We start from the raw sequence: 26738 nt of genomic DNA, 5'->3' as shown, positions 1-26738 counted from the left end.
GCTTCTTCAATAATGTGTGTATGTAAATTTTGGGTAATAGTTCTGCAGCATTTATTTGTTGGGTTGTAAGGACTCTTATTCTGAAGGTGGGGCCAGCCTGTTGCGGTGTTCTGTGTTTTGTGTAGTTTAGGTAGTACTCAGTCAGTCTAACGCTGATGTCTGAGAGAGCAGGATGTAGCTTAGACTTTGAGCGAACTGTTAGATGAAACTATTTTTGAGTATGCCATGGCTGTGGCCTATAACAGCTCTTTAACAAAGCACAATGACTTGTGCAAAAGCTGTCTCTTTCATAGCAGTGAATGCTACAATATGTAAATGATGCACAATTACTAAATGAATTTGAGATTGTGATTAAGATGATTTGAGACCTGTGTAATTTCCAATCAAAATGGCAAGTAATTTTTTTAACATCAGAGACAAAAGAACAAATCTGATATTTAACACAAAATTACACAGAAGCCTTAAAACCTAAACATAATGTCATAATATCGAAGTTAGTTGCATTTTCTGCTTCTCACATTCAATCCCAAACATATTCAGTGATGTTGAGGTCTGGGCTCTTTGTTGGCCAGCCCATTATTGTGAGAACACCAGCAGCTTCTTTGTTTATATATAGTATATATTTCTCTCCAGATCAAAGAAAAGATTGATCTGATTCATATAAAAATATTTCTGGTATTCCAGTGGTCACACATGTATTCTATGCCATGCTGTTCCTCCACATGCCTGGCCTGTATGAATACATCGTTTAGCACTGTGTGTGGGGAAGTGAGGGGTCATTATGGATAAATCTCTCTCTGGGTGCTCCAGATTTGGTAGCCTTGCCTGATCATTTCCCCAGCAGCCCAACCCTCCACCTGCCACCATGCTCACCTTCTCCATATGAGAATATGACAGTCTTGTTCCCTAATGATTGTTCCCCAAGTTCTCAAAAGTTGATCCGTAATGATTTCATGGAGAGAAAGGGTGTAGCTACAAAGCAAGTGAGAAACTGATATGGTAAGGATTTTTTTTTGAGCCAGACTGAGGATTAGGCTTAGAATCAGGGTTAAGGTTGATGTTAAAGGTAGAATGGATATTAAGATTAGGGTTAGGGAAAAGCGTGGTTGAACAAAATTGATCTTTAGTTTGATGCAAATTAAAGAGGAGCATCTACAGAGGACCGTTGGAATAAACAGTTACTGTTAGTACTATGGATATATAATTCTAGAATTAAATAAAAGAAACCAGGACCAAGAAATCAATTACAGCTGTAAAAAATTAAGAAAGAAGTGAAAGTCATTAGACTTTAATGATATGTTTATCACTAGCTATATCTAATTAGTTCCTGTAAATATCCAAGAAATATACATGGAGCATCCTGTGGGGAAATCCCTGTGCATAAAATGCCTTTACAAACTTAGCCTTCTGCTCTAATTGTGATCTTTATAACACTTTAGAGGCGTGTGAATGAAAAGCTTGGCATGATGCACTGGCACGCGTCCCGCAGCTCCTCTTCAGGGAGCCGAGGCTTAGGCTCAGGCTCAGACTCAGGCTCTGCCTCTCTCTCAGGCATGTTCATGGTTAACAGGGTGAAATGAGATGCGTGGGGCTTCTCGTTCCTCTCGTCACGTCTCTAGTCCCATCTCTATCTGCTCTCCCTTTAATTTTGTTTGAGTATATGGCTCAGTCATCTTGGGTTTTATTGACTCAATCTCAGGGAGCACTGTCGCTCTCTCTATAATGCGGTCACCGCCGCAGCACATCAGGCAAGTTCTTGATTCTGTACTCAGTAATTTAAAGCCTTTATGGAATTGCAATTTCAGGGCTCAGTGCTTGTTTTTCTAAAATGTACTCAAGGAATTAGTTACTCCAGCCACAAATCAGCTGAATTTATGCACAGTTGTAACACAGTTTATAGCCTCATGGTACATTGCTTCAAAAACAGCAGATGTGAAATTATGATAAATATAATGAGGGATTTCTCTCTCTCTCCCTCTCCCTCTCTCTCTCTCTCTCTCTCTCTTTCTCTCTCTCTCTCTCTTCCTGAATGATCTGGGTGAAGTAGAAAGGGTTGTGGAGCGTGTTTACTTACCCTGTACAATACATTTAATGTCTTAGTCAGGGCCGCTGACAAAACCTGATTAATGCCTCGCTCGCTTTCATTACAGATAAGAGTGGCACTGCAGTCAGGAGATAGAAAGTGCATCATAAATCTTGGCTAAAATGAGCAGTCAAATGATCACTCATCAGAAATGAAATCTACATACATTAACACTAACAGTCAGCCTGGCGTGGACATAAACATGAGAGGTGAGCCTCGGCTGCAGCCTAATGGGAAGAGGGGGTTTACTCTGGAGGGTTTTCGGGGGGTGAGTTGGGACATGGTAAGGGTGAGGTTGAGGGTGTTTTTGGGGGGGGTGGGGGTGTGGGGGGTGGTCCTTTAACCTGGGGAGGGCTCGCAGACACATGTTCCCTGCACACCAGACGGCCCATCATTACACTAAGAGCGATGAGCTGGGTGGAGGGGCAGAGACAATTAAGAGGCACCATGGAAGGACATAATGTTGATCCATTCTTACAATTAATCAGTGTATGTATTAGACAGTGATGGCTGAAACCCACATGCCTCTGACAAAATGATATTTCATTGCGTGTTTGGGAGCCGTAATATGCCTCTGAGGCTGAGCGACAGAACCCTGTCATTTATTCTGTCTGTGCCTGTGACAGCCTCCAACCTGGCCTCGGCAAAGCACGAACATTATCTGTGCTCCCAAGACGTTTTGCACCAGGGCTAAGCTTATGAATGACGATAATAAGCAGGCAGAAATGTAAGACTATGATAATGTTCTTCTCCCCCTTTCTCTCTCTCTCTCTCTCTCTCTCTCTCTCTCTCTCTCTCTCTCTCTCTCTCTGCCTGCAACAGCATCCCTCTTGTCCCCCCATCCCCTCCCGCCTACACTCCTACCAAAGCATATGTCGAGATAAAACATGCATGGGAAATTAAAAATAAACACATAGTTTGATTGCTCTTTGTTTTGCAGCTAAGGGGGAACAATTATATCTTCATAATGAAATGAAGCATTTTAAACATATTTTTTTCTCTCCCTCTCTTCCTCTCACAGCTCAGCATATGGCAGGAACAGGATGAACAGCCATCTTTGCAGAGGAAATGAAATTCGGAATTCTTCACAAAACTTGCGTAAAGTTACAGCTTGAACCGAAGAGCCATCAACCACCAGGATGACAAAAAGTATGTATGTTTGACATTAATGTATGACAATACGCTTCAAGTACTCTTCTTACTTTTATTATTGTGCTTTTCAAAATGAAGATCTACTAAAAAGAGAATCTTACTGTTCTCACTATGCTTGTGATCATTATCAGCTACGTCTTATTCTGTTGCACACACGATTCGCACATCATATGTACGCTACGCCAAGTCATGCAATACATTCTCAGCCTCTAAGATCAGTCATCAGAGCCCCTGTTCCACCCTAGCTCTGGCCAGCTGCATGGAAGAGGTGCTACTGTTCTGATCTTGAGTACAGTATGTTCACTGTTATTCTGGGCTCATTTGCACCAAGCCCCTGCAATGAAACCTCAGCTTTGGCTAAAGCTCATTTGCTCTCAATTTGGCCTCATATCCTCTCTGATCACAACCAGTAACTATAACATGTAGTGTAGTAATGATAATGATGGACACCTTAAGGAGAAGTGAGTCATTAGAGGATTTGTCTCAATACCATTCTAGGCTTTTTAAACACAGGGCTTATTCAAATTGCAGCTTTGGCAGAAGTATTTAGGATCTGGGGGAACTTCAATTTATCCTTCACTTAAAACGGAAGGTCCTGGATGAGCCTGTGACACTTAAACAACAGCAATTTTACGCTACATTTATTTTGGGGAAGAATTAAACGAATAAAAGTGGAAGAATGTACAGTTCTGTTACCAGGCAGATATGATAAAAATTGTTTTCTGAGGGCTCGCCCACCCCAGAACTTAAAAAATACATCATACAAATGAATTATATTGAATTGAATTATATGATGGGATGACTTTCCGCAGATTATGTTAAGGCATAAGGACCTATATCAACACTGACATATCAAAACCTTGTAACATGTATTTTTATTTTTTTACCCATTCAAAAATGCAAAAAAGCAATCAACAGTGTGATGTATTGCTGTTAGTTTGAAACTAATGAAGAAGATCTTCACTTGTATAGGGGTTCAATTAAATTAGAATCATGGACTACCTAGTTAATGTTGCCTGAACTTAGGTAGCTCTACATTAAGTTAGACAAAGTTCTCTGGTTTCAGGGCTGATTGAATTGGATCAGTCTGAAAACCATTTAATCAAAGGCTGTTTTCGTACAGGACACCTGCTTTAATGTGGCCGCTTCCATCATTTAAAGATCAGTTGTTGACTGAAAGCAGATGATATGTGCACAGCCCTGTGGACCTCCAGACAAACTCTTTGATTGGCTTTCGGAGGTGGGTACAGTAGCCTAAACCCATACTCAAATAAAAGTATTTCTACTTCAGTGGAATAGTGACTCAGTAATACACTTTTTTTATATGGGACCTTTCAAAGTTAAAGTGCACCTCAAAGTGCTTTATGGTGTGAACTGAAAACAGAGAAAGAAAAGAAACAAGAGGTAGGTCCATTACTTGAGCACATGTAACTGAGTAATTACTACCCACAAGTTGGTTCTAGATACTTTGATGCTTGGCCACTAGATGCAGAGCCCTCTTTAGACCAAAACTGAACAGGGTTATGTCCAAAAAAAGGAGAGAAAATACATTCTTTAAAGCTGCACTGTGTAAAATGTGTTTGTTAAAATAGCAAGAATTCGCATTACTGAGTCAAGAGGGAACAAATCTGCTAAAATATGGTGTTCTTGCACTGTTGTGAGTCTCTCCGTAAAGCCTGAACTAATTTGGTGGGAGTTTTTCAGACCACGTCAGACATCCTTACACAGTCAGTCACACGCACAGACTGAAACAGAAGGTCTGGCTCGATAAGGCTGGTTACCTGAACAACGTTGGTGGGAGCATTGCTCACAGCGCTGATCTGTACAGAGCTGAAATTTAATGAATGGAAGAAGAGAGATATCACTGAATGTAGAGACATCGGAATGGCAACCCCAGTCGTCCTCTGCAGTGTCACCCGTGTTCAAAGCAAAGAAACATAGAACTGAAGAGAGCTGGTGTTCTAACAATCCGTCCTTCTCATTAAAAGGTCGTACGGAGCACATGCGTAACATTAGTAGGCTATCGCATAGACACTCGGTGCTTTAAATGTTTTATTGTGTTTTTAATTCAGTATTGACTATGCTTAACATTATTATTTACAATTTAGATGAGACTGAAGTCAACTTCTTATTAGCCATCTTCTTCAAATTTTCAAATTTTCTTGTTCCACCTTAAATGATGCCTGAGTGCCGCAGTGGCCTGAAGTGGCGACATTTAAGGTGGAACAGGAAAATGCAAATAAGAAGCTTGCGAATAAGAAATTGACTTTAGCGCTGTGTGATTCAGGCTATCAAAATATCCTACCTACAGCTTTATGTAGATAGAGCTCTATCTGTAAGTTTGCACAATGGTAGGACATTTCAACAAGGTCGCACAATTCATAGGAACACTGGCAAGTTAAAAGGGAGAGCAACAGACCTCGAGCTAAGACCAGAATCAACATTGGCTTGAAAAGACTATTTTTAGAAGGCTTTTTATTGCTGGACAGATACGTTATGTTGGATGTTTGCTAGTTAGCTCTCAAAAATAGCCAGCCAGATTATTAATGTTACCCTTGTAATGTAATGCAATGTACCCTTTTAATTGTGAAGTTGTGGTAGCTAGTTTTAGCTGACTAATTCGCTAATATTAGCAGATTACTTTGCAAATGTATCTTTTTTATTTCTTCAGTGTTCGCTGTCTATTGTTTGATAAACCAGTCTAATCATTCTTCTCAGATAATTTCTAGTGCTACCATCTGTCTCCTTTTGTAAACTTAACCAATATAAAATAAACATGGCTAACATTGTCTAAAGAGTTATCTAAGTGGTGGCTTACATAAATGATAGGCACGTGCTATCCAGCTGTCGTATGAATCGTTATGAATAATGTCAGTTAGCTATCAGTTATCTGTGATGAAGCAGGTAACATCCACACTTTTCCCCTCAGTTATGAAAAAAAGCAGTTCAGATTAATCCGCTTGGTGAAGAGGACTGCAGCACAACCCTTGTTCTTTCAAAATGTTCTTTCGCATGTTTTGCACAGTTGTATATTTCCACCAGAGAGGTTGCAAATTCCCAAATTTGCCAAGGTTACAAAATGCAGCTTTAAAATAAAGATGCCAAAAAGGTTCTTTGTAGTGGAACAATGCAGTAGAACCCTCTGAAGAACCTTTCAACTGAATCATTTCAATTGACTTTTTTTTTGTAAAGAACTATCTCTTGAAATGTTCTTTAGGCACCCAATAGTGGTTCTTGTATGACAATGTTCCTGAGAACTCTTTTAGGCATGTAAGGCTAAACTTTAAAAAAGCTCAAACAGCTTTAATGGGGATTTGGAGACCTCTCTGGTGGTAATGTGTAATTACAGAGTGTGGGAGAACATTTTGTAATGTCGGTTGTGCTTCGAACCCCTTCCCTAAGTGGATGAATCTGATGATTACGAGCATGTTGAAAGAGTATTCAAAGAGGGTTTAATCAGAACTTGGTGAAGGGCATGACTTGCGTGGATATAGGTGAATTTTCTACTATTGTTTCTTATAGTACAATAATATCTTCCTCTGTATAGTGTTGATTTTGCATTTGAGATCTTAACATCAGAAGAGATGTTGACGTGAGATGTTAATACGTGAAGACTTACTAATTCAAGTTTTACAGGTTGACTTGAAGCAGTGCACAGACACCACGTTTTAGTGTTCTTTCAGTTTTAACCAAAAGATCTTTAAGCCTTAACTAAATATAACTGCAGCACAGTAACTGCTGTATTCACACTGATAGCAATGTCCTGTAACTCCTTAGCATGAATGCAAGAATGTGGATGAGCAGTTCACTCTTATTATTACGCTCTTACATGTATAGAAAATGGAAATGTATTATGCATCAGATGCCATAAAGAACAATGGATGTACATCTTGTGTATATGACTGGACCCAAGTTAGATGGTAATGATGCATATATGAATATTTATATGTGTGTTAGCAGATGCTAGTAGATGGCCTTTAAGTACCCATCACTCACCATCAGCAGGACTTCAACTAGACGCTGGTGATGAAACAGATATCATGATGTAGCTGGAACAGAGAGCAAAAGGAAGTAGTTCCATCCTGTATCCTATAGTTTCAGTGTGTGAACAGGACATTTTGTTCTGATTGACACATCAACACTAGCCTCTCTACATGCTTGCACCTGTAGGCCTTGTTCACTTCAAGAAACTTCTGCAGTATAAAATAATCCAAATGATTAAATTTGTCACCTTCCCCTATGAGGCCAAACTCCCTGAGAGACAGAGAGAGAGAGAGAGAGAGAGAGAGAGAGAGATAGAGAGAGAGAGAGAAAGAGAGAGAGAGAGAGAAAGAAATCTTTGAGGCGGTTACGTCACACCTCTGCTGTAACCCACTAAAGCACCTCGAGGAAAGACATTTTGTCAGAGTGCATTAATCTTCCCCCCATCCATTACAGAATCCTTTCATAAGCAATTTCACTCATTAGAGGGAGTGTGCATGCAGAGAGGCAACTGCAAATTAACAGAGTAAAAATACAAGTTCAACGTAGTTCAAATACCCAGGCCTTAGGACTCCATCCTGTTATACCCTAAACTAAACTCTGAGAGTTTTTTTCAGCACCTATGAATTAACCATGTCACACATATATAATTTATTTTATAGGCTCAGTGATCCTGCTTTAAGTTCATAATGAGGGCAGCCACAGTTGATTCTAAACAAAGCATTACACAGTCTCAGTAAGCTAAGGAATGGATTTGGATGCTTCACAAATAAGTCCCAGAATAAATATAGCATCTCACATTATGTTAGTTTTTCACATGTTTTACACATTTCAAAACAGAATTTATAGTTTTTATACATGCTTACAACATATCATAATTATAGAAGAGGTTACATTATAATATACCATTTAACACACATATTTGCAATTTCAAGGTAAAGTACATGTCAAAGACTAGATGACACTCCCAGCAAATCATATGAAACCAAATTCTATTTTATATTATCTTAATTTACATAAATAAATAATATAAATAAATAAAATAAATTGCATTTATTTTTACTTCAGCATGAAATGGTTATGAATACGCTGTCTGATGCCTGAGACATTGTTTTACAATAGTTTTGGGAGAAGATTTTGGCCTAAACCAGATTTTTTCAAATGCATTCAGGGAGGAGAGATACGTATAGGGAGTTGTGAGGCTGAATAAAATGTATTTTTTCAAATTTAACACTGTTTTATCATCATCAGTATTACATTAAAAAATTTAGAAGACATATATAGGTCCACTTGTCACTCTGGATTGTAAATAAAACGGCTGTATTGTAGGCATCATGACCCCTCGTTTCTATCACCATCACTGCAAAGAAATCAGAGTTGGTAATTTCTCTACAATGAACCTTTTCACACCAAAACACTCTACATGACTTTGTTTATATCAGCGGAATTCTCCTTTAATACAAAGTGTCCCTTGCTGGAAAGAATTTCATGCCCGAACACAGTGTATACATTTTAATAAAGGCATTTTGCCTCATTTGAAAGGATATAACAGACTGCCTAGCATAAGTCTTTATAAAGGTGACTTTCCTTTACCTCGAAACCATAACTTGAGTAGGAGGTCAGTTGACTTAGTCGATTCTCGTAGAGGACAGGCATGTCTTGGGTGGACTCTGGGGGACTTGTTATAACACTGTTGCCTTTGAAGCCATTCATTCGGCCACCAACTGAGCCCTTAGTGAGAAGAGGTGCAGGCCAGAGAAGGCCACAATGCTAAAACGTTTTCCACCTTCAGTCAGAAGACTGGCCCTGTCTCTGAAATGACAATGCAGTGGCATGACCACAGTGCAGAAGTAAGTAAGTAAGGTTAATAGATAATTTTGGTCTTTGTGGATCCCTGTGGAGGGGCAGTATTTGTTCAAAGCCTGGCTGATGTCTCTGTGGAGGGTTTGAGGAACTGATTCCATGTCTTTTTTTTTTCTCGCTTCCTTTGCTGGGCAAATTTCCCTAACCTGCTCACCCACGAGAAGTCGTTTCACAGTTCAATCAGGCTTTCTAATAAACTGACCTGTGCTTTAATGACTAATTCATTGTCTCCTTTATTACCTTCATGGGCATAAACTGGATTAATGGCTTGAGCAAGGTTAAAAACAGGACCACTCTGCTTTTCCTCCATCCGTTATCAATCATTCTTTAGCTTCTTCAAAGGAGAAGAGCAGCGGAAATTGAAAGAAAATTAGTGAGCTCCTTGATGGAGGTAGGTGGGGGAATATCTCGCAGATAGGGGGGAATATCCTTGGGTTTTACTGTGAATTAAGCCGATAAGCAGCTTTCTGCAGAGCGCAGTGCTTGTAAGTGCGGGTCAGTAAGAGATTAGCAATGTTCAAGGGACCTTTTAAACCCCACCACTGTATTGAAAATGGTGTTCATGGAAAAAAAAACATATTTGTACAATAATATCTTCATGTTGATATCATTTTGATCTTGTATTCTCCTCAGTGCAAGCAAGTTTGTCAATTACTAAACATATAAATTCATATTTAATACTGTGTGGTCATTCAATACACACATTTCATCTATAGACAATAACACTGATAGTGAGGCCATGAGGATGACTGCAAGAGAAGGAAAAAAAGAAAAATTTCTTCTAAAGCTAGTATTTCATTCTAGCCCGAAAGGAATGCCAGCTTGCAAGAGCGCAAAGTTTTCTTCTCTATAAATCTGCAACAAGACAGGAAAAGAGACCTGAATTTAATATTTCATCTAACTTTTTATCTTAGTGTTTGACAGTTACTGTACTGTCCTCTCCTTATCCTGCAACTCTAGTATTTTATTCATAAATTCCTAGGAGAGAGAGACAGATAGAGAGAGAGAGAGAGAAGGGGGCGATCAGGAAGCGATGGAGTGAGAAAGGCCAAGCAGAGGCTGCATAAGTTCTTTGTTTATCATTTCCTTCCCCTTGCACATGTATGTGCTGCACAATCTGTGGGCCTCCTCTCTTAGCACAGTCATTTCTGACACAGTTAATGATTTACTGTACAGCATGCCATGCCAGATGATTGGTGACATGTAGGATGGCTGAATGGGAGAGCACCAGGCAGCTTTCTGAGGGGAGTGTCTGGGATTCTGGGACGCCTTGAAGATAGTGATTCATTATATTTAAGACAGGTATGACATCCTTCTTCAAGGAAGCAGTACCCATACATATCGAGGGGGTGATTTTTTGTGGTCATAGTGGGGAGGGGTAGGTAAGTACAAAGGAATGCCTGGCTGTTTTTGGAGATGACATAAAGATAGGAGGCAGGGAAATGGAGGCGGGAGGCTGCAAAATAATGGGTAATGGAAGAATTTAGCCTCAGGCTATATGCCTGCTTTGCCTACTTCTGTATAACTAGTATATTTATAATTCAAATACATACCTTTAATAATTAACAACCATTGAATATTAAAGGAGAATACAAGATTTCACGAACAGACATAGTTGGGAGAGAATGCATTAAATTTCAATTCTGACTGCATCAGGGAACAAAGAGATAACGGGGGAGCAAAAGTTGACGACTGTTTTTGCCCATATCATACTCTCCAGCAGGACAGGCAACTAGAGTATCATATGGAGGAGGCCTACTATTATTCTGAGAAATGCCATTTACAATCAGGGCAGAATGAAATATGACAGCGCACTGAAATGCTTGTTTAATTTTGTACCATTCTGGAGATACATGAATTTATTGGACGATGTATTTGGACAGGGTGGAACTAGCCTACCTGCATTCATCTGACAATGGATGCATTAGCATAGCTTGTTACTCACTGCAGATAAATTTACAAAATCTAAAAGACTACAGTGTATTAGTACCTTAAACGTATGGTCAGTCTTTGTGGTAAGGGCTTAGTTTCTCATTTTGGGATGTTTGTGTAGACTTTACCTGTTTTATGTTAGCAGATTGGATAAATATCTGCTGATCTAGTTTAAGTAATGTAATCTCTTGTCTTTTTAGAACAAATCTCAAAATAGTCATTATTCACACAGGAGCCTGCACTCCTTTCATGATATATTATGTTTGTAGATTGGTAATGAGTTCTTATTCAGGACCCGCTAACATAATGTGTGCTCTACACAGAGGTAATAGTTTACTAAACACGTCAAAGATTCTTACATTTTTAAAGCACTAAAGGATAAAAGGGTAATTTTAGAAGCAGTGTGGCAAATTACATTTTTTTTTACTTAGCTATAAGTTGGCCTAACAAATCATCTCTGTTTTGCTTAGCTGCATTTTAAAGATAGGCTGGTTTAGTGGCAATTTAGCTGGTAGTAGTAGATTCTAGGTACACTATGTAAAGCTTAATGTTCAAATTTGAAGAGGTGTGTTTTGTTGAACAAAGTGTGCTTTGGAAGAATAATGAGTTGGTTTTGTTGACAATGAACAGCGGTAGGCCTAGGAGAATGTGATACCTGTCCAGCCTTTCCTTTTTTGTTGACAATAAACATAGATATAGACAAATAAAAAAAAAATCTTATACTTGATGATGATAACAATTTGACTGCTACTCCAGGGCAATTTTATCTGTGATATCATATAGAAATCTAGTTAATAGTAATATTGTAGTAATAACATAGTAGTGATATAGTAATTATCTAACAATAGCTAGCTATGATATAGATTACTTTGATTTAATATGGTGTTCATATTCAAACAAAATAGATTTTTGTAATCTAAAATATCTATGTATCTATCTATCTATCTATCTATCTATCTATCTATCTATCTATCTATTGTTTTGTGCTGGATATTTTTTTTTCAGTAATGTTTTCAGTAATATATTTTATTTTTTTATTTGCCATAAATGACCTTCCTAGAATAAAATGAGAATATAAGATGTTGTTTACACTGGGCACAGCTGCCTCAGAGGTCAGTGGTTTATAATACCTTATGCTCACAGATATCACTAAGTCTTGTGAATGAGAGGGGCAGTTAATAAAGGTTTGAGGATCCAGTGAAGCCAGTTTAAAACACTGCTCTCTTTAACTTTAAGTGAGGAATCATATTAATAATATTTATTTAATTTTTGGAGGCCTGTGCACCAAACTTTATCTGGTGCAGGGTTTTTTTTGCCATGCAAAGCAGCTAATGACCCTTAGGGGTCTGTAGGGGACTCGAGTTGTAAGCCTTATTTTCCCTCTGTCACTTTGTAACAGATTATCAGTAGCTTAAATTTAAATAATTAGGCCAGTTGCCCTATATTGTGTTTATAAACCTGCGGCAAGGAGACTTTACATTTGGAAAGCATATCTGTTTCGACTGGCTTAATATTGCTGAGGAAGTCTCATCGGCATAGTATTTTTTAAAGTTGTGTGGTAGGCTATGAAATCTGAATGGCATTTTAGGGAGAGGTCCCAGGATGATATCACAAACTGCACAGTCAAATGCATTATCCATATTTGTCATCCAATGTTCTCAGAATGCAACAATTTGCATATGGTTAATAATAAGCAAGGCTTGTCTGGATAGGCTACATGACAAGATAGACCTCTTTGATGTAACTCATACATATTGAAGATCCACAAGAGAAATCAGTATCATTATTCATTCATATTTAGAGTCATTTAAAGCATTTAATTTGCATGTTTTGGTTTAGTTCCACATCCCATTTGGAGGCTTTTGTTCATTATATTTATGCAGTTCTTTTTTCATAGGGTAGCTTTATCAGAAGATTTATATTTTTGTAGAAGTATATGTATTGTCACCACAAGACCAATACATTATTAATAGCAAAGGGATTATACACATAGATTCTGCTTAATTTGGCATCTTTGTAACTAAACGTGTATTACTGCAGTTCTTTAATTTGCATTCAAATAATGTGAGCCTAGCTGTACCAAGGCTGTCAATATCTTTGCATTCCCATCCTTACCTGTTTGATAAAAAGCAGATATTTGTTTTTGTAAAAATTGATACTAGAAAGGTAGATCACTCTTTTCCAGGACATTCCAATCATGCTGGTGGGACAGAAATCCTTGAAGGGTTGATCCGGTCTCAGGCTCCATGGTGTACCCGGAAGTCAAACTGCTTGTGCTCTAAGTGCCACCCTTCTAGTGTCTCCACTTGAGTTCTATCACCTTGTGACAATCTGTCAAGAGCTCAGCCACAGGCCAAAGTGTAACAAAGACGATGGGTGCCAGAATGCAGCCTGACTCCATTTACCAGGAAAGTTCACCAACAAACTTTCCACCAGCATGAAACTTTATCAAGTGTTATGGCCGTATTTCACATAGGCCGCTCTGTATGAAGGGATGTTTTATTCATATATTGCCTTCCTTTCTGAAAATTAGGACAGTGCCTTTTGTACCTCTGTAAAAGGTATGACATACATTATTTCTATACATAGGCTGTCCAAGTTTAGCATATATAAATAATTCATCAACACTGGAATTCTTTTCTTTAATCGGAAAGCTCTGGTATATCATGTAACTCACTCTAATGGTGGCATCCCGATTTCCAAGTCCTTCCATTTATATAGGTATATATGTTCATTATGCACGGGGAAGAATGTAATATAATCTGTTTCTTTAACTCTGTATTGTGTAAATATGTGAAAAGATAAGAAAACTAAACGTCATGGGCCAAGTTTCCAAACAGCCTAGTTCTGGACTACACCACATTCTGAATGGAGATTCTACATAGAAAGTACTATTTAGTCCATCCCTGTCTAGGAAACCAGTCCTGGCTTTCAGGATGCAGATGCTAATGGGGAAAGCCATTTGAAGACTAGGCTAAAGCTTAATTTGTGACTTGAAAACCAGAATTACATAAAGCCTCCTCCATTTTGTTTTCTTCTGGCCATTCTCAGACTGTTTGAGAGGAATACTTTCTCCCTTTCCAGTTCATCCTCAGCCTCATCTAATGAGTTATAAGACGCACATGTTAAACATTGAAGTATTACTCTTTTTTATGGCTCTCAATAATTAATGATCTGGCCTTTTGCTGAGTGAATATTTACATGTAAAGTATCCCTCGGAGCTATCTGTAAGCTAGAGGGAGGGAAGTGTGTTTATAATGTTAAACTCTCACACATTCTTGCAGTCTGGATTTCGCCTCCAACCATTTCACACACCAACTAAAGCATTGCAAGTATTTTCTTTTATTGTGTCACCCACATCAATGAGATCAAACCACAGAAATTACAGCTACGATGACTGCATCCAAATGTATATGTTCCAAGTTGTACCTGTGGACAAAGCACTGGTAGTCTGTCTCCAGTGAGGGCTTTTTCTCTCCAGAGAGGCCTATCTCAACTCTCAGAAGATTTTGAAATCTTTCTTAAGAATGTCATATTTTGAGATGATAGCAGAGAGAATACTAATAATGAAAAGAAAAACATTCAAGAGGTGAATTCATATCAGTTCATACCAAGTGCTTATCCACAAATTGTACAATTTGTCTCGTTTCCCAAACATTGCGTGTTATGCAGCATACAAACCAGTATCATGTAAAGACATTTCTTAATGATGTTATGCCATTTTTAACCCCAGCAGAGAACATGCTTATGACGTTTTAAACTGTTTCACATAAAACCCCTTTTAGATGATCTTCGTTCATTGTGCTGTTAACAGTAACTGCAGTATCTCACCAGGCACTCGCTGCTGTATATAAGCTGAAATGAGACTAAATTATGAGCTTATCTAAGCACAGTGAGAGTCTGAGGTTTTCGTAGATATGTCGGAAATGAGGCACTCCCGTTTCAGAAGTGTGCATGGCCGGGGAGGTGTACAGTGCAAAGCTTCACACGTATTCTGCTTGTGTGCAAAATATTGTGGGGTCTAATATTTACTAAGGAATCCGAAGCTGTCTGTTGTCAGAGTGTCTCTGCGAGTGTCCCTGTGGCAGTCGTCTCATTGCTGTCTCCTGTGTGGATAAGTGGCTGGCTGCAAAGGGAACACTTTTCTTTGATATTTCACTCCTCATTTGAATCAGCAGTCCCTTTATTTGACAATGCACGGTAATTACCTGGGTGCCTTGCTTGATCGTGTGAACTCTTCCAGAACCAAGGGGGAAATACTTAGACAGGAAGAAACATGGAAAACAAAACACGAACAAACATGGCAACAGCATTTGTTTAAATACATTTCAAACAAGCATGTGGGATTCGAGCCTTTAATTTGGGCTGTATGAAAGACAATCATGTGCTCCTCAGATGTGAAGTTTGCTTGTAATCACACACTGAGGGCTATTTATTTAATAAATGAGGAGGTCAGGCAAAGTGATAGGAGGTGTCAGTCTGTTAGAACTGCAGTCACCTTCAAATGGAATTTACATTCTCTGTGGCTTTGGACAGGTATTGCATATTATATCGGGCAGTTATATAGAAATCAGATGTTGTATATCTCTGTAAATGGAAAACTATCACAACAAATCTTTTCTGTGGGTTTTCTCCAGTAACAGGGTTCAGTGCTGCTATGCAAAGCCAATTAGCACCTTTCCTTCATAATAAAGAATGACCGCCTGCTTTAGCAAGGTGTGTTGGTACAATTCGGACGTTTAGCCATGTAGTGCAGTGTGCCTCCAAGTGAGGTTATTATTTGAAAACGTACATGCCAAAAATTTTATCTTTCTTTCTTTCTTTCTTGCTTGCTTTCTTTCTGTCTTTCTTTCTTATTACTGGTGGTTAACAACGGCAAAGTGTAATGAAAATCTCAGTGAAAGAGCTTGTAATAAATTTCAGTCTCTACTTGTAATCTGGTTCTCATTGTTTGATTAATCGTTTATGAAAAGTCCACACAAAAATACTTTTGAATAAAAAATTTATTGCACATTAATTATGTTCACACATTTCTTTTTAAACGTTTTAATCAGAAGTTTGAGCAACACAGTTGAAAACAGTGTGAGCACATGATTCGGTTTCACAGTGGAAATAAATGGGCCTGAGCTACAAAATATCCTGCCGTCCTCAGCGTTAGGAACCACAATCGCTTTATACTCGGTGCAGTAATACTTTATAAATTCCTGTTCTATAAAAAATAAAATGAAACAGAAAAAACTAAACACATTGTGTTCAATATATATTATTGTGCGATATATATATATATATATATATATATATATATATATATATATATATGTATATATATATATATATATGTATATATCATATCTCGCACAATAATAACTCAGAGTACGCCACATTAATTGTAAATTCATTGAATTCATACTGTCCTGTAACACGTTTTTGCGATGCCCAGGCGACTTCGCGCTTTAAACCAAATCATTTAAGCAGGGTTGATTCAGATAATAATGGCCATCAGGTCATTGTTGTTATCAGGTGTTCAAATGTTAAAAAGTAATGTGGGACAAGCTTGTCATGGATCCCAGATGACGCTAAAAAATTACCAACAACGACTTTATTTTGTTCTGTAATGAACCTATTTACCGTTTTTCCTTTGGCTAATTTAGAAAAAAATCCACTAATAAGCAGCCGCTCAAACTGGAATAATAAAGAGCCCCCGGCTTCCTGATGGTCCATCATAGCTGAATCCTCTCCACATTAGAGGTGATTAGAGTTAACGGGGATTACCGTGGCCGTGTTGTAATGGCTCGGAGACCGCGGGACAGCGCGCCCGGGCCACTTCACTGCTGCACCTCCGCTCTCTCTGTTCTTCAGGCTGATGTCTGAAGGAGAAACGGAGCGAGATGAGTGGAATTAAAACAGACTAATGTAGCTGCTGAAGCCACCCTGAGGCACTGAGGAGGAGAGAGAGCCCAGTCGTCCTGCTTCTGGGTATACCGCTCCCAAACAGACCTGATCGCGCTTAATCCGCACAAATACGCCTTTATTTTACAGTCCGCTGTTTCCACAGCTCAGCAGCCGCTCTCACTGGGAAGATAAGCGCGCTGCAAAGACTTCCGATAGCAAACACAACCGACACACTTCCACTGCAGAATCATCAGCTTCGCCCAGATCTACAAGATAAAACCCGCCCGCGGAGTGAGGAGCCAGGTCTGCGCCATTCTGTCCCTCATTTGGAGAAACTTTTCTCTTAACAAATACATATATAAATACATATATTTAAAAAATAAAACGCTTTTCTAGAAATTCGTTGGAGGTGAAGTAATTTAAATCCATGAATTAATCAGCGCAGTAATTGGGCTGGGTTTGGAGAATATATAAATCACATTTTAAAAAAAACAAATGGCGTAAATTTGAAAAAAAAAAAACCGTATTATTGCAATAATAATGTGAATAAATAAAAGTATAATAATAATAATAATAATAATAATAATAATAATAAGCTGTACCAATATTAAAACATCTGATGGTAATTGCGAGCGCACTATATTAATTCTAAAAAAGTCTGCACACAATTTAGCGTTTTAGTTCTTAAAATAAAATTCTAGTTTTATAGAAAACGCTCAGATCAAAGTGAGCGTGCCGAGGGCAGCAGGAAGCTTAAAGTGAACAGCAGAAATGTGAGATGTTAATATTTTTTAGGGCAGTTAAAGCGCAGTGGATGGAGTGTCAGATCTCGAGCGCTGATGCTACAGATTTTATTAAATGCGCGAAATTACAAACGAACCGCGCACGAGTTGTTTTTTCTCCGCTCATAAGAACTTTAGGATTTTTATTCATGACCATAAATCTGGCCTGTATTTTATTATTGTTGCAGTATTGAGAAGCGCATTCAATCATTTAAAACCCTGTTTTATGTTATATATTTATTACTACTATTATCATTATTATTATTATTATTATTATTATTATTTTAACTTGTTTGTGTGAGTGGGCTGTCTCTGCATCCCGTGTGATTAAACTGTTATTTGAAGCGTCTGTAATTTGAAATCCGGGCTGCTTTCCGCCAGATGGCGCTAAAGGGCCGCATATTTTACCCAGCAGACCCGCAAAAAGACTCACAAAGATCTTTAACATTTCCCTGGAATGGCGAGGATACACTCAGTACCCCCAGCCTACCACACACACAGACACACACACGCACACACACACAAACTTACTTTACTGATCCATACTCTACTCGCCATGCAGACTGCAGAATTTACAGTTAGCCGAGAAACTTTGTCCAGTGTTTGAGTAGCAGGAGCTCAGAGTCATTTCTCTGCAGGTCACAGAGAGTTCAGCTTAATGAGCTAATTTAGATTACTGCACAATGCAAGCCTAAACAAAAAAAAAGATATAATAGTCCTGAACAAGCTGATACAAACTGCTAGAGACGCAAAGTGAGAGCTGAAATATCTGTTACAGAAACTGACCATCGTTCTCTAACCTTTAATAATTACACGGTCTAAAAATCAAAGGTCTAAGTAAAATAATTCCCCAAACAAATACATCTTCACACTGCCCAGGCTGATTAAAAAAAAAAAAAAAAAAACAGGCAAGTGTTCAGGAGGCTAATGTAATTTCAACATCTAAAATAATCTGTATTCCATCAGTTTAAGTCCCGTTTCTCTTACTATTCCGTTTTTTTTAACGCAGTGTAAATTTGATAGCCTAATTCTACACTGAGCAGTTTCAAATCTGATGTTATTGAAGTGAATTAGACTTACTGGTCAGCTTCAGCTATTGAACATCTGAGCTCTTGAGCCAGAGCTGTGAGCATTATTCTAGGCTATAGTTTGTTTGCCACAATAGGAGGTATAATGCAGGATATGAGAGTCTCCGTAGGCTCGGGATTGTCTCCCTGTTTTACTTGAAATGGATCCTCTGCCCCCTAATGAATCCAAACGCAGCTGGGCATGTCCCACACCGACACCGAGAGCTTTAACCCTAAACTGACCTCAATCTGACACCACCAGATGAAATTTTACCGCCCCTTAATGTCATCTTAGTCGTCGCTGGATGGCTTCCCTTCATACTGTGCCTGTTTACTTTACTCTTCACTGTAAACTGGCCCCAAAAAACAAACTCAACGAGTCGTTTAGATCAGCTAAAAAAGTTAGGACTTGTTTCAAAACTTTAAAGCTGCGAGTAGAAGAGTATTTGGCAACGCTGGCAATTAAGGGAAGGAAAGCCTATTATTTAGGGAAGCCTAAATGGGAAACCCGTCTTAATGATACCCTACTGAATCATATCTTCTCCTTATGTTTGTATGTCTTGTAATTTTTCACGATTGTAGAATATTTACATCTTGATCAGACCTGAGTGCAAACAAATGACCTGATCCACATTATATAATAGCTGCGATTTTATCTGCACAGCACAGCTTCTCTCTAATATTCCCTCAGAAATATTAAGGAAGCATTTCAGTTCCAAGTTATTGTCCAGTGAGATTATTTTAAACTCTGTTTATTCAGAGTATAGATGCATTCTACAAAGATTTTCTAAAGTAACTGTTACAATTTGTACTTCATTAAAGTGACCATCTCGAGAAATTTCAAAAGCTGTGCCTTCCTGAGTTCACCTGCCTTCAATACTCTCACACTCTCATCTCCCTGCTTTTACTGCAGCATTACTAAAGACAGAGGATATTCATGCACTTACCAGAGTCCTCCTGGAAACGTCACGCGCTTATCTGAGTGTGTGCGCGCGACCGTGTGTGTGTGACTGAGTGTGTGTGTGCGGGTTAATTCATAAGAAGAAATTTGGAGTCGCCGGTTTTAACGCGAAACTGTCCCGTCGCCAGTGCTGGTGGAGCGGTGGAGAGAGAGAGGGAGAGAGGGAGAGGGAGAGAGAGAGAGAGAGAGAGAGAGAGAGAGGGAGAGGGAGAGAGACGGAGAGACGGACTCTCCTGTCTCGCGCTCTTGCTGCCCGGTGTGATGTCCGCACCGCCGCACTCTTCTCCTCGCGCTTCCCTCCCCTTCATGCCACAACCTGTGAAATCTCACTTCGTTGGTAACTCCAGTGCAAAAACGCAAAAGCACCTACGCGAACTTAACGCGGCTTTAGGCCGGTGTTTACTGACCGCGCGACCGAGCTCATCCCACTCCTACATGAGAAAATCTCCTTAGCCGGTGCGCTGCTAATTCATTAAAAAAAAAGGTCACGGAGCTCGAAACGCAGCCGAGTGATGTGAAAAGCTATCGATACGGCGATGATGTCACATGCGCAGCAGTTTGTGTTGGCACTGATGGTGGCTAAATATTAAAGGGGATGGATGACCTCTTTGGGTTTTGAGCTCCAAAAGAGCCTGGTATGACGGGGGGAAAGGGCCAGCAGCGCTGGAATCGATGGCCCGGGCATTGCTCCTCCTCTAAACTTCAAGCTTTCCCCATGATTGATGATCGTGGGCCGCTTTGATAATTGACTACTCCGAGGTGAGGCGCGGATTTCTTAGCTAGAGACGTGATTGGACGAAAGACACGTTTAAACAGTTTCTCTAAAAACAGTGTTTTTTTCTTGTGTGGGAAAGTTCATTTTACTCCAGAAAGGGGTGTTCAGTAGGTCCTAATAAGCACAACAACTACATCTGAGGAAGAACTGGAAATTAGGGGTTTCCACAAACTCTCAGTTTGGTCAAACCACACTTGAAGGCAAGAAAAGAAAAGATAGACTCAACTTTTGTCTGAAGGTGTGAAGGTTTGCTGTATCTGTTGTGTATATGTTGTCGTATAAATCGGAAGAAAAACATTACATAACTTAAGGTTTGTAACGCAATGCATGATCAGCATATTGAGATATATAATACTCTAAGATAGCTTAATTTCTTCAAAATATGTGACCCAGGCCAGCACAGATATAGGACCGACATGACCCTCAGTCATTTCATACAGATATTTTGTAGCCCAAAAAAGTGTGGACGCCCCATAAAACGCAATGCAGACTGAAACGTTTGAGAGTAATTTCTTTTTCTTTTCTTTTCCAGATAGCTCCAGCCTCTTCTGTGTGCAGTATGAAGGGGAGCTCTCCCCCGTAAAGTCGTCCTCCCTCTCTTCTCTCGCCCATTTGTTTCTTTTTTTTTTCCTACCCGTATTCTGCTAAACCCCGCCCCCCAGCGCTAGCATTGGCTAGTAGTTCATACTCTTCCTTTGGCGGACTGCTTACGAGTATGAACTATTAGCCAATCCAAGCGCAAGAGGGCGGGCTACCGTCAGCCAATCCCAGCGCGGGAGGGCGTGGCTTAGCGAGAGAGTACCACCCACACGGGCCCCAGCGCACTTAGGGCACCGGTGCACAATCCCTCCTCACTGTGGGCGGGGTTTGCCGGAATACGAGTGTGAAAAACAAACTCCCCACCAGAACCCAGTGGTGGGCGTGGCCAAGCACAGCGCCACTTCCGGGTTCCGTCATTCCATTCTCCCGCCGATCAGCGCGGCGAAGTGACTCCGTACTATAAGCAAAGCTAGCAGCCAACCTGCCAACACTCGCTGACACTCACTCATCTCAGACCGCGAGATAGACGAAATATACCGCGGGGGGGGTGGGTGAAAAAAAACCCCGAAGAGATCCGAATCGCCACTCTTTTAATTTCTTCTCCTCTTTTTCTTTTCTGGGTTTTTCCTTCTGTCCTTACAGTGATCATAAAACAAGAAAGCGGACCGGAGGCGTAAAGAAGACGCGGAGTTTTGTGCGCGGATGAAAACGGACTAGATTCATCGTCTCTTGAACATCATCAGCCACCATCATTCATTCATTACCTTGACAACCTCTGGCTTTGATTGACAGCTGGAGTGGCAAAAAGCCATGAGACACGACAGTTTAGTTACATGCACGTTGTTGATGGGTCGATTGTAACCTTCAGTTTTTTGGTGCTTCACTTTTTTTTTTCTTTTTTTGGGGGGGCGAGGAGGAAAAAAAACAAGATTTTTTTTTTGCAAAAGTCTTCCCGATGCCCGTGCTCGGCGTGAACTGTATTGGAGAATAGGAGAATTCACGAAGGGGAATCTTACCACTAAATCACTTTCTTGCCGGACTGGGATATTAAATATACGACACGTCCAGGAGTTTATTGGAGCGCAGCCTGATGGCGCAGAGGGTAGGTCTGCAATCTCCAACACTTACCTATACAAATGCACTATAGGAGGGCCTCGGCGCTGGCGGCTTCTTCCCAAACCGCTGCTGTCTAACGCCGTTTATTTCACGTTTTTTTTTTCGCTCGCCGCATCTCTGCTTCTGAGACGGTGTGACAGTCTGTGCTTCTCCCGGCGGGCTCAGCAGCAGCACGGCTTAACTGACATAGCAACAAAAAGTGGGGAAAAAGAGAAAACACTGAACTTTGCAATGTTTTTGGTAATTACAAATAATTTGTACTAGAACTTTATGCTCGAGTGGGGAAAGTTGGTCTTCTCCCAACCACCGCGCATTGAGAATGGGATTTCTTCTCGTCCTTTAAAGCACTCTTTCCAAACACATTTTTTTGTATTTTTTACAGAATAGCTTGTTTCTGTGAAACGTTTTCCGTAACCATCGCGTGCTCGTTTACTGTCCGTCTGACTTTCTTGTGTTTTATTCCAGTACGATGAACTGGCCCATTACGGCGGGATGGACGGGGTGGGAGTTCCGGCGTCCATGTACGGGGACCCTCATGCCCCACGGCCGCTGCCCCAAGTGCACCATCTGAACCACGGGCCGCCGCTGCACGCGAGCCAGCACTACGGCGCCCACGCGCCCCATCCCAATGTAATGCCCACTAGCATGGGCTCAGCGGTCAACGACGTCTTAAAGAGGGATAAAGATCAAATTTACGGGTGAGTGCGAATATTACTGTTCTCGTTATCACACCCACGCTGTTCTTTAGCTGTTGCCTTTTTCTCTCAGTCGGCTCGAGTGCAGTACAGGGCAGTTTAGGAAATATATTATAACAGCAATTTTATGCAAAGAACAAATCAGTAAAGCTGATGAGTTCAACTGACTTTTTAGTTTATTTTTAGGAATTGCAACACTACAGTATTCAGTTTAGGAGAATATTGATTGTCAATTAAATTTGCTGTCCGTCCGTTTAGGCTGTGAACTTTTTTAGTGCAAACTTTAAACCAGATCCCAAGCAGTGAAAATTAAAAACACAATGACAGCAACAATAATAACAATTATAATTAAAATATTTACGAATGCCACCGTTGTAATTTGACGTCTTGTCTCTCTGTACGCCAGAGCTTTCTGTGGATAGAAAATCACAACAGACTAGAACCAAAGTTGTAAAGCTCGGAGCGGCTAAAGCTCACGCGGCAAAGCTAACATGCAAATGACCGTGTTTGCTAAAAACTGCTGAACTAGAACAGATAAGAACCCGTTTTTGTCATTTATCCCAGTCTACTCGCAATCCCAGAGCCTCACCAGCGTGTTCAGCAGCAACAGTCGCTCCGAAAAGGCCAAACTAGAGTTTCACTCCAGCTCGACTGGTTAAAGCTCCAGTGTAAACAACCAGCCGAGCTCGGACTGCTGCACACATTTTACGTGCGCGTGCTTGTTTAAAAGGCTCAGAAACTTCACTTTATCACAAAGGACAGCTATGCTGAAGGTTTTGCGTTTTGAGTTTTGCTTTAAGAGCCTTTCCCCTCTTTCAGTCACCCTCTGTTCCCTCTGCTCGCGCTGGTCTTTGAGAAGTGCGAGCTGGCCACGTGCACTCCCCGCGAGCCCGGGGTGGCGGGCGGCGACGTCTGCTCCTCCGACTCCTTCAACGAGGACATCGCAGTGTTTGCCAAACAGGTCACTCCTGCTTCCTCGGACTTCTCGCTTTTCTTTCATGATCAATCCATGCAGCGTTTATCGGCTGCTGTTGAGTTTTAAAGTGTTCTAAAATAATAAAGGAAGCCTAAAGGCTGGGGAACATTTTATAGCGCTAAAGATTAATTATGATCTGCTGTTAAAGTGTATGTAAATTATATTACCTTCACTGCATGTGCATGCTCTAGCCTACATCGATATTTTTTCCGAGTGAAACAGTGTTTTAAAATTATTATATAAAGTATTATGCTATTATCTTTATGGATGTAGTATAAGTAACGACCCTCAGTTTCCTCAAACTGCTGTCAGGTTTTCATGGTCCAGAAATTAACTACCTTTTTTGTGGGCGCACTCTTTTAGGTCCGCGCAGAAAAACCTTTATTTTCCTCAAATCCAGAGCTGGACAATCTGGTAAGCTCGGTTCTTGGACTCTTATTGTTCTCTGGTTTAGCAGTGTGTTAGTGTGCTGTGCTCTGTCACCCATATTTTTGTGACCCGTATTATGCGCAGGTTATTGGGGATAGTAGAGGGAATATGAGGGGGGTTTGGGGGCACAGATGTTGGACAGGTTTCTAGTACGACGAGGCCGCGCAGGGGTCTTTGATTGGGGCAGGGTGACTCTACCAAAAGCCCCATCACGATTATCTGAAGTGGACTGTAATTCAGTGTTGCAGTGGGTTGCTAGACTGTTGCCCTCTATAATCAAGCGCGTGCCCGCTTTAAAGTGCACAGAGGCATGAGTTATTGTATAACAGGCAAATTTACATTTGAGATCATTCATTTCAATTCCATTGATTTTTATTATCGCTTTCTGCCATTTATTCAGTTCGTAACGATTGTAAAATAAAAAAAGTGTAATTAAAATATTTAAGATGGTTATTTGACATTTTCTCGTATTTAGGACCAACTAATATTCACTAATATTCAAAAAGAAAAATAAAATAACGTTTTGCTCTTTGCAGATGATACAGGCCATACAAGTATTACGGTTTCACCTTTTGGAGTTAGAGAAGGTAATTTTCTCACTTTCTTCCATTTCTTATATTGCATATCGGTGCTTGTTGCGTTTGATTTTTTGTGTTGGTCAGATGGCGGTGAGTTTGGTCTTTGGTAGAATAAAAAAAATTAAATACCAGATATGAGGAAGACAGGTCTGATAGGGTAAAAAATGTGTCATTATTTTTTATTATATTTTAGTTAATTTATTTTACATTTTGTTATTGTTGAACTGCTGAAAGGCTTATTAGAAAATTTCTTATTTTAAAAAATTTCAGTAATTTTCACAGCTACACTGTCTGTCAGTTTTGGTAAATTTTAGTGTTCTCTCAGAGTCCAGGACGGACAGGACTCCCGCAATGTTTATTTTTTTGCTGTCCAACTTGTTGCTCTGGTCTCACGAGAATAATAAGCGCTGCAACAATTTCACTATTGTTTCCCTTCGCCTTGGCCGATCGTGGCCCTCCAGTCCGGGCCATTCACGCTCACTTTCCCCCCCTTGTCCCTCTCTGCTCTTAGGTGCACGAGCTCTGCGACAATTTCTGCCATCGGTACATCAGTTGTTTGAAAGGAAAAATGCCTATAGATTTAGTCATAGACGAGCGGGACGGCAGCTCGAAATCGGACCACGAGGAACTCTCGGGATCTTCCACCAACTTAGCCGATCATGTAAGTAACACGGCTTTAATTACTCCTTTTTATGATGCCGTTGTCCTGGGACAGCGCGTCCGGGAAACGGGCTGTGCGTGTGGCTTTACTGGCCTGGAGGAAAAGCTGTGTTGTCTGAGACCAACAAGGATCCTTGAAATTGCCTTGAACTAATATGAAGCCAAGTTGTTATTGTCTATGCGGAGGCTGAACTTTGCTTCACCTTTTGCCGTGAATAATAGCACGCTCCCAGCTTCATTGGGATTTTTTTAAAGCCAGGATTGACAAATGTATGTTGACTGTAGGATATACGTTTACATGGGAATACCTAGTTTGCTGAGGCCTGCTTTTGGCGAACATGACTGTGAAGAAGTTGAAATTAGGAGCTGTGCGCGCTCTGTGCGCATGGCTGGACCTGAAACACAAATTCAGAACAAGTGAGAATCAGAGTGCCATCACTATGTCTTGAATACGAGACGGTTGCGTAGAGAAAACATGGTGCTGGTGTGTGAAATAATACAATATTGCAGTGAAGTGGCTCGCGTGTTGAATAAATTAACCTTAATGTAAAAAGTGATGAAAGTAAAAAGAAAAAAAAAAAAGAAAATTGCCTCAGATATTATGGGCTCTGGGATGGTCAGCTTCAGGCATGGCTCGTGGTTCAGGCAGTTCAGCGTTAGATGCTGCTCGTGTTAATGTGTTTAATTGTTGCTTATTGATCGCCTCGCGGTTCCCTCTGCAGCGGTCCGTTTTACGGCCTTCAGGCTCCGCCACGCCGAGGCCATTTACCTGCACCTGAAGTGCGCGGTCCTTACATTTGGAAATCGATGTCGTGGTTTAGACGTGTTTATTTCTTAACAATAAACGCAGCACGGTAAGAAACAGACGCAGCGCGCGAGCCCTGCCGCGGCTTGACGCGTTTTAATATCTGGTATAGGTAACAGTGGCCTACAATTAGCCAAACTGAAGCGAAAACGCTGGGGGCTGGACTGGGCGAAATGCTTAACATGTATCAGCAGCACAAAGCTCAAGCCTATTAGGGATGAAAGCAGATTGGAGTGCTGGGTAAAGTCACTCCACTGCATCTGCTGGGTCTGGCTGGGTCTCTGAGTGTCCCGCTGCTTTCCTGTGGCTGTTGGAGAGCCACACACACACACAAACACACACACACACACAAGGGAAAAAGCAGAATTAACGTGGTCGTGTGGATGTTTAAGGCACCGAGGAAAAAACCCGAGCGCTGCAGCTCGCTTGGAGAATAAGTGCAGAAACTAGG

The 26738-nt window shown here is 40.4% G+C and overlaps 1 protein-coding gene across 8 annotated transcripts in view; it reads left to right on the top strand.

Moving 5' to 3' along the window:
- The first annotated feature begins 21749 nt into the window (after nt 1–21749).
- meis2a (Meis homeobox 2a) overlaps nt 21750–26738 on the top strand; it is an 81242-nt gene continuing 76253 nt past the window's right edge. For 7 of the 8 annotated variants that reach the window (XM_036592672.1, XM_036592671.1, XM_036592670.1 and 4 more), the window contains exons 1-6: nt 21750–22130; nt 22610–22842; nt 23659–23800; nt 24179–24229; nt 24781–24831; nt 25334–25483. In XM_036592672.1, the coding sequence (XP_036448565.1) occupies nt 22119–22130; nt 22610–22842; nt 23659–23800; nt 24179–24229; nt 24781–24831; nt 25334–25483 (639 nt within the window). In that variant the 5' untranslated portion in view covers nt 21750–22118. Of the gene's footprint in view, nt 22131–22153; nt 22385–22609; nt 22843–23658; nt 23801–24178; nt 24230–24780; nt 24832–25333; nt 25484–26738 lie in introns of those variants that run through there. The other variant, XM_036592667.1, reaches the window with a different exon arrangement.

The sequence above is a fragment of the Colossoma macropomum genome, unplaced genomic scaffold (genome assembly GCF_904425465.1).
Source record: "Colossoma macropomum unplaced genomic scaffold, Colossoma_macropomum, whole genome shotgun sequence".
Taxonomy (NCBI): domain Eukaryota; kingdom Metazoa; phylum Chordata; class Actinopteri; order Characiformes; family Serrasalmidae; genus Colossoma; species Colossoma macropomum.
Note: the sequence above shows the minus strand (reverse complement) of the source record. Positions and strands in the feature narration are given on the sequence as shown.